Source organism: Pteropus medius, unplaced genomic scaffold (assembly GCF_902729225.1).
Source record: "Pteropus medius unplaced genomic scaffold, Ma_sr-lr_union100, whole genome shotgun sequence".
Classification (NCBI taxonomy): domain Eukaryota; kingdom Metazoa; phylum Chordata; class Mammalia; order Chiroptera; family Pteropodidae; genus Pteropus; species Pteropus medius.
The window spans coordinates 412,551-420,868 of record NW_024354501.1 but is presented as its reverse complement, the minus strand read 5'-3'; the positions used below and the strand labels follow the sequence as shown (position 1 = coordinate 420,868).

At 59.2% G+C, this 8,318-nt stretch overlaps 1 protein-coding gene across 1 annotated transcript in view; it reads left to right on the top strand.

Annotated features, from left to right (window-relative positions):
• The window catches only part of GABRA5 (gamma-aminobutyric acid type A receptor subunit alpha5), a 45,321-nt gene that overhangs the window by 5,769 nt on the left and 31,234 nt on the right, over window positions 1–8,318 (top strand). The window contains exons 2-5 of the mRNA XM_039853383.1: window positions 2,319–2,431; window positions 4,138–4,205; window positions 4,287–4,400; window positions 7,693–7,719. Coding sequence (XP_039709317.1) covers window positions 2,319–2,431; window positions 4,138–4,205; window positions 4,287–4,400; window positions 7,693–7,719 — 322 coding nt within the window. The remainder of the gene's footprint in view (window positions 1–2,318; window positions 2,432–4,137; window positions 4,206–4,286; window positions 4,401–7,692; window positions 7,720–8,318) is intronic.

Sequence of the window (8,318 nt, the reverse complement as noted above, 5' to 3'; positions counted from 1 at the left end):
GGACTCCTGGGTTTTATCGTGGTGGGGGGGATCCCCGTCAGGCTGCCCGGTGGGGTCAAGGGCACAGCATCCACAGGAAGGGCGGTGAGGGGAGCATGCTTGAGTAGGACTGAGGGTGCAGGGTCCCTAGAGACAGTCCCCGCGGCTGCACTGTGTCCCCACACGCCACGGGGCCGACGCGGCCATGGAGTCTTCATCTCCTGGCCCTCGGCGCTGGCCGGGTCTAGCGTGATGTCGGAACAGCTCCCAGCCGACAGTGGAATCGTGGGCAGAAACGCGGTGGAAACGTTAGGATCCGCCTCCTCTTGTTTTCCAATTCATAGTGATTCTTCATTTTTTAATGTGTATCGAGACATAATTGACATGTAACGGGGGGCAAGTTTAGGGTCTCATACACGCCGTATGGTCACCACTACTCTTGGCCGACACCTCCATCACGTCTCATAATCACCACCTCATTTTTCGTGGTGATAACAGGTAGGAGTCACTCTCTGAGCAGCTTCCGAGTGTGTGGTACAGTCTGGGGGACCAGCGGCTGCACCCCGCGGGACAGCTGCATGTCCCCTCGGCCGGCTCGTCCCCAACCACCCCCTCCCAGCCCCGCTGACCACCTCTATGCTAAGATACTGAGCCAGCGAGCACCTGCTGAAAATTAGACACTTGGACATGGTCTCGAAGAAAATAAGCAAAATGATAAGCGTTAGGGACACCGTGAGAAGTGGACGATGAGGCCAGATTTGTGTGACCAATAGTCAGGCAACGGGGCAAGGACAAAACATCCCCATTCCCTTCGCGGCCCCAGAGGACGATGCTAACCACCCCCGTGTCCGGGCATTAAGTCTGCGAGGCTGCGTCCTCGTCCCACAAGGATGTCAGGAAAAGGGAATTTAATATTTTAAAAGACTGTGTCACAGAGCGAAAAACCGTCCCTGGGCTCCATACTCAGAGGGCTGCGTTTAGCTCGTCGAGTGCGCATGTTCACGGCGATGTGGAAATTAGATCAAAAGAACTCGACACTCTGTCTTCGTGCAGAAGGAAATCGCTTTCGCCGGTAGAGAATTGATCTGTTCCGATGCAGTCGATGACAGCGACCCTTTTCCAAGAACGGGGTGAGGCAGGCGGACGTCGATTCTGCCCCCAGGGTCCACCCCTGGGTCTCAGCTCTCAGCCGATTCCTGGAAGAGCCAGAGCCGTGGCCAGAGCCCGGCCCACAGCCACGCGGCCAGCTCTCAGGAAGGTTCCGGGAGCCGCCTGCTCCGTTGCCAAGGTGCTGACTTCTTGGGCCCCATGGCCGGCTTTGGGCGGCCTAAGTCCCCGCGAAGCCAGACCCGCAGCCTAGGTCAAGTTCTCGACACGTCTAAATCCCGCCGTTTGCATGTCTGAAAGCAGCTGTGAGTCCACGCCCTTCCCGTGTGTCACCGACTTCTGGACCGGTGACACCCTTTCTCCCCAGGTGGCTTCCTCGGTTTGTCCACGTCTGCCTGGGGCACTTTCTCACCCCCCTCTGGGCCTGGGTCACCCGACAGAATTGGACAAACCAGACTGCCTTTGCTTCTGGAAGGTTGGGCTTTGATTGTGGGTCCGACCCGTTGGGTCACACGCTCGGAGTGCTGTGCCTCCCAGTCTCCCGAGCGCGGGCGGCATCGAGAAAAAGCCCACTCAGCGTTTGCAGACGGGGCTTCACCACGCACGGCCCCCGTCGCGTGCTGTGGCTTGAGCCGGGTGCGCCGGCAGCGAGCAGAGCGGATGGCTGCGGAAGCACAGGGAGACGCCGCGCACCCCATCATTTCCGTCACCCTGGCACGATGCTCACCGCGCAAATGCTCCCAGTTAGAGATGCGGTGACGTTGTTGGAGAAACCCGACCTCATCTTTCAATTTGCATAGTCCTCCAAGGGTCCCCCCTCACCCCATCACCCAATGCAGGTGACACTAACGGTGTGAAGACTCGGATTTTCCATGTCGGAAGCAAACTTCTGAAGTTCCCCAGGAACGAACTGCGCTCCGCGTATCCGTGTGCGGTGGCCGGTTTGTTTACGGCTGCAGTATTGACACGAATGGCTCCTCGGAACCGGGGAGGGGTGGATTCGGGGCACCCGGTCAGGTCGATGGGTGACCAGCCCACAGCCGTCACCCTCTCTGGATACCCAAGAGTTAAGGCTTCTCTGTGCCAAACAATACCCTAGAGGGCAGAATAGACTGGTCTCGTCCTCCGTCCAAAACAAGTCACCGTTTTATTCTCTGGTTTCTAGATCTGGAGAAGAATGTGTAAGAAATAACTAACGCAAGTTTGAACCCCTGTGTTTCTCTGTTGCAAAGCTTGTCGCAGATGCCCACCGGTTCGGTGAAAGATGACAACATCACCATCTTCACCAGGATTTTGGATGGGCTTCTGGACGGCTATGACAACCGACTGCGCCCAGGACTCGGGGGTGAGTGTGTCCTCGGCGGGCCCAGGGGGAGCGTGACCTCAGCTCAAGCCCGTGTCTTTTGTGGCCCAAACAATGCCCGAGAGAGCCGCCCTGCTGAGACCTCCGACGGGTGGCTGTCGCCAAGGCTCCTGCACCGTTTCTTACCATTTTCTAGATGCAGGCGGCTGGGGGAAGTGGCCCCTGCAGACTGCCTCCCCCCACATAATCCCAACGTCCCCTCCGGCTCACTGAAGGAGGAGCCACTTCTTAGGGGTGACGGGCGCCGGGGTTACCGCACGCTGAGAAATAATTCATAATCATCTCCTGCTGATAGCTGCGCACGTCCTTTGCAGAATCTGCTGTTCGATGCAATTGTCCTTTACATCTCTCTACATTACATTTAATTTGTTCACGAGGGCCATCATCACGGCACTCACTTTGCCCCCGTGGAAGCTGATAAAAATAAGTGGATGGCAAAGTGTGCTTTCGGGGCACAGCGGGCACAGCTTCATTTTGTGCTGGGAGCCGGGCGCCGCTCTAAGCCGCCCTGCGGCTCTAAGCCAGCCGTGACGCGGCGCACGTGAACTTGCTCCGGGAGGCGAGATCGAGGCCTCCGGCAGACGCGTTGCTGTGGGACAACGTTTAGCGTTTCTCCATCATCCGCACGTTCAACAGGGAGATCCCCTTGACACGTGCATTGCCGGTTTCTGCGTTTTTAGCAAAAAAAGTCCACAAAGGCCCCTTGACACCCCGCCCCTCCCTCTGGGTTCTGTCCCCACCCCTTTGAACACACCCACAAGAATCACAGGGCGCAGACAGCGGGGGCTGCCGGCGCCACCCAGCACCCAGCACGCGTTGCCCTCCTGAATGGCGGGTCCCTGGGGGCGCCAGAGAGCCAGGGGGTCACCCGCCGGGGCTGGCATCTCAGGGGGGACGCGGGCGCTGAAACCACGCAGCGTCATACAAACGCCTGTGCACACGCAAGTGCACGCCGTGCGTGTACACAATGCCCCCGCCTCCGGGGCCGGGAGGGAAAAGCCAGCGGCCCCCGCGCCCCATGCGCCCCACACGCCTTCCGGCAGTCCGGGGCGGGCACGGCGGCCTCCCATGCTCCGACGGGGCCTCCGGTCATCCATTCACAGGGGCTCGGTGGGTCCTGGCCTGGCCGCTGTCTCCCCCGACATGAGTAGCTGCTTTTACGGCTTCCTGTGTCTTCAGTTATTTTAACTGAGTCTCCCATGACAGAACTTTCCAGCAATTCAAGGTGCAGCCGGCCTTCCGTCCTCCTCCCCAGGCCACTGTCCCCCGGGCAGGCTCACACTGTGTTTCTCCAGAGACCGCCTGGGGCCACCGTTCTGATGGCGGATGCGTCCTCGGCTGCACCCACGCCCCAAAGGGTCCAGCTTCTCTCAAAGCCGCTGGGAGCACTGTTCCCGGTTTACTGAGGGGGACGCTGAAGCTGGGTGCGTGGGAAAGCCACCCAAGGCCCCACGGTCGGACTCCCCAGCAGGCGGGACCACAGTGCCAGCCGAGTCCCTTTCTCGATGGCACGGGCGCGTCATTTCACGTCACAGTTGGAGCAGTTGGCCGCCTTCTGTGCCGGGCAAGCCGAGCACATAACGGCCACCTCCTGGTCCCTGTGCGTGAAACCGGTGAGCGGACAAGGGCGTGGGGCCGGGGCCGGTGACCCGGGCGAGCCCGGGCGAGGCACCGCGTCTGTGTTTCAGAGCGGACCACGCAGGTGAGGACCGACATCTACGTCACCAGCTTCGGCCCGGTGTCCGACACGGAAATGGTAGGTGTGTGGGAGCCCCCAGGAGGGCCGGGGGGGCCCGGGCCACCGCCGCGGCGTCACCGGCCACCCCCTTCGCCCTAGGAGTACACCATCGACGTGTTTTTCCGGCAAAGCTGGAAGGACGAGCGGCTCCGGTTCAAGGGCCCCATGCAGCGTCTGCCGCTCAACAACCTGCTGGCCAGCAAGATCTGGACAGTTCCGGTCTTCTAACAACAGGAGTCCTCACAGCACTAGCGAGCTCACCAACTCGCTACTTTCTTGACTGGAGGAGGCAGAGACACGCTGCTCCCACCAGCATCACGGTGAGGCGGTGGAGGGAGGCAGCGTGGGCAGCGTATGTGAGGACCTCGAGGCGAGGACCTGAGGGGGTGGCACTCAGCAGGAGCATCCGTGGAGGAGCAGGGAGCAGTGCAGGGGTTATCATGGGAACCCAGGAGGGAGCAGTGTTAGGGGACAACAGTATGGGGGCAGTAGTCTGCGGAGGAGGGGACATCCACCCAAAGGAGTTGAAATTAGAGGGAGGAGGAGCAGTGCAGAGACTGCGTTGGGGAGCATCATGAGAATTGCAAGAGGCACAATCACAAGGCTCATCCCAACTGGTGAGGGGCATCATAGAGCTCCAGGGTTTCGCAAGGTAGTGGAGACTTTGGCGGTGACAGCAGTGGCAAATTGCGAGGCACAGCCCGCCCGCCTGGAAGGACCCTCGCGGGCCAGAGCAGAGGATTACTTGGCATGGGTGTGCGTGTGTGTGTCTTGGCAGCCATGTGCAGCAATGCGGTAGGCATTTACATATGTATGCATGTGTCTTTGTTGTAATGCGTGTGTATGTGCATGTGTGTGTGTGAAATTGTGGGTGTGTGCGTAAGTAGTGTCGCGTGGGTGTCGCGATGAGCCGTAATGACCATGCGTGTGTCGTGCATGCATGTAATGAATGCGTCGCGTGAAGTAATGTCTTTGATAATAGGTGTCGCGATGTGTATACATACATCTCGTCGTAATGAGTATTACATGTGGTGTGCATATGTGCATACATGTGTGTGTGTGAGTATTGATAGTGTGGGTGTGCACGTGTCGCGTGTGTGCAATGGCGTGCATGCGTGTGTGGATGTACGTGCGTGAGTGTGTCTGTGTGTATACGAGCGCTTTTTACCCTGCGCCTGCCCCCCGGGGTCCCCGGCTGATACAGGTCATGGCGTTCGTTGTCTGTTTATTTGCTCAGAGTCCCTGGGGCCCAGGGCGTCACCTTCGGGAATGTCTATGCCACAGAAATGCTCCTGAGAAAAACCTAAGCAGAAGGCTTCTCCCTCGCAGCCTTTCGAAGCTTTCAAAGCTTGTTTCTCTTGTGCTCTGATAACTTTCCGATGCAGAGGTGAAGTTTCAGTGTTTCTAATTTGAAATGATCAGTAGTCACTTTTTAATTCTGAATTATTCATTGCATCTGAGTAAATCAATGAATCGATCCGCAAGAAAGGGTCCTTTATAGCCTTTCGGTTTTCGTGGTTGGCCTACATCAACTTCGGAAAAGATTTTTTTTAATCGAAATATTTTAACAAGCACTAAAGCCAAGTTTTTTATGAAGCCCATGCGTTCGCGCGGTGTTGTTGGGATCTCTGCCTTCGCCTTATAATTCCGCACAGTTAACTCTGTGGAGAGTGGTGAGGACCAGAAGCTGCCTGTCGTCACACGTGCTCCGAGGCCGTTTGACACCTTGCGTCCCAGCCAGGTTGAGCGTAGGCCTCGATTCCTCTTGTAACAGCCCTGACGGTTTCTGACGCGTGGGCCTTCTCCCTGTGTTGACCCCGGACGGGTGTCACCCATGGATGTAGAAGTGACTTGTGGCCATCGCATCAGTGCGGGGTGCTGCCTGCTCCATGCAGAGGCGCACGTCGGAAAGACAAAGACTATTGCAGGGGTCACTGGTTGTCACCCCATGGGACAGGAGGCTGCGCCTGACCTCGTGCAGCTCATTCTGCCCGGGGAGCGGGCGTGGGTGTGCGGACGAGCCTGGCCTGAGGTGCCGAGGGGTCCGCACGGCGGGGGGCGGGTCGGCTGGGTGCCGTCGCCGTGCGGGTGCCACGCGGGCCTGCTGTGTGCCCCGCTCTGTCCATAGGACAAACACCCCCAGCACCCGGGGACTGGAGCCCCGATTCACACCTGGCTCCTGTCGCTGTGGCACTGAGGCTGAGTCTCCAGCTGAAGACTGTGGGATCCTCTCATCCGATGACAAGGACGGGGACGGGTCCCTCGTTTAGAAGGGGGTGGGGCAGCCGGGGGCCCTCACCAGGGTCTGCGTACCGGGCGCCTTCGCAGACGGACTCCGAGCTGACGCCGTCACCAGCAGAGGTGTTAGGGACAGAGGCCAAGGCCACACAGCTAACGAGCAGCGGGGCGTACGCAGGTCAGGACGGTCTCCTTGTTTCATACAGCACATTCGTGAATTGGAGGGGTGCAGCATCATCGGACAGTGCCCGTTCGGTCTCCCGCACAGTGGGACGAGGGCCAGCGGCGGGTGTCCCCGTGGGTGCGAGGTATGGCAAGCTGACGACGGTTCCCTTCTCCTGTTGTCACGACCTCTGCAAAGTGGGAAGCTCCACCCGGAAGTCACGGTGTCGCTAGAGCGACGGCTGGAGTTTCACAGCTTGTGCACCTGCTGGTTCATCCTAGACGGCGAGATGCCGGCATTGCTGCCAGGGACGCCGCTGGGCGCAGCCGGCACCCTCGCCCGCCGTGGGTGGCCCCGTGGCTCCGCTCAGCGCCTGGCGCCACCCCACCGGCCTCATAAAGCCAGGGATATGCCAGAACCCCCAAATTCCCCCAGAATGCCCCCCTAGGGAGATACTTAGGAATATGGGATCACCTTTATGCACAGAGGTTTCTATTCCGATTTTACTGATGACACTGAGCAATGGAAGAAACATAAAAACTCTGTGCATTGTTCCAATTAACCCGTATTTTTAAATTCTATTCAGACTTGGAACCTAATTAAAAAGATGTAGCACAAACTAGGGATCACGTAATGCACTTTTAACCTGGGACAAGCATCTAGAAACATCTGAAAAAGCGTTCTTTCCAGCTTTTAAAAGTAGCTCCGCACAGATTATAGTGCGAGGGTAGGATTCACTTGTGTGCGGTCCCATCGCGCTGCAGACACCATCGAAGGCGGATTGCAAAGGCCCCGTTCGGAGAGAGAAACGCGGAATTCTTTTCTGAGACAGGCTCAGACGCGGGCTTCCGACGTTCAGCAGGGCAGCTTTGTCACCCGCAGGGGACCCTCCGCCCAGCGGGCCCCCGGGATTCCTCCGTGGACTAGAGAGGGGAGGGGTGCAGAGCCCAGGGCTGGGACCGCAGGGCACGTAGGGAGGACAGCTGTCCGCCAGGTGGGCCTCGCCGACCACGTGCGTCGTGGTGACCATCATGGTGACCATTGTGGTGTCGTGGTGACCATGATAGTGTCACGGTGACCATCATGGTGACCATCGTGGGGCAGCCAGGCACAGGTGCCCACGTCTCCCAGGTCGTGCCAGAGCCGCTGGGGGCCACCTCTGGAGGGGCACACTGTGACGATGCAGCAGGGGACACCCGGCCCGGGCAGCATAGCAGGTCCCTGCCGTCTCTCGTGTGAAAACCACACAGGCCAGAGAGAACTTGCTAGAAGGTGAGCTCTGCTCGGGTGCACGGATCTGCCAGACCCCCGCGTCCTCGCCTGCAGCCCGTGCTTGTGCAGGTGGCCGACGGCACTGGGCTGGGGACAGAGCTGGGCAGAGCGGGGCCGCACGTGCCGCGTGGCTGGGTCGCTTTCTCGCAGTGTGTGCCCCACGCCGTTCGCTCTTCGGGGAAGGCGTGCTTGCACGGTTCTTTACGCCCCGTGTAGACGTCCGTCGTAAGTGGGAAGCACGCTGTTGTTTGCGGGGAGGGGACGCGGACAGCGTTCGGCCGACGCGTGTGAGGCCCACACTCCGCGTGTGGCGGTGACGAGTCCTCGGTCGTTTCACTCTCGTCTCTCTGAGCCAGCCGTGCTGGCGCGCGTGTGTGTGTGCCTGCGTGCGTGTGCATGTGTGCATGTGCGTGCACTTGTACATGCATGCGTAATCTTAATGTCACGTAATGCATACC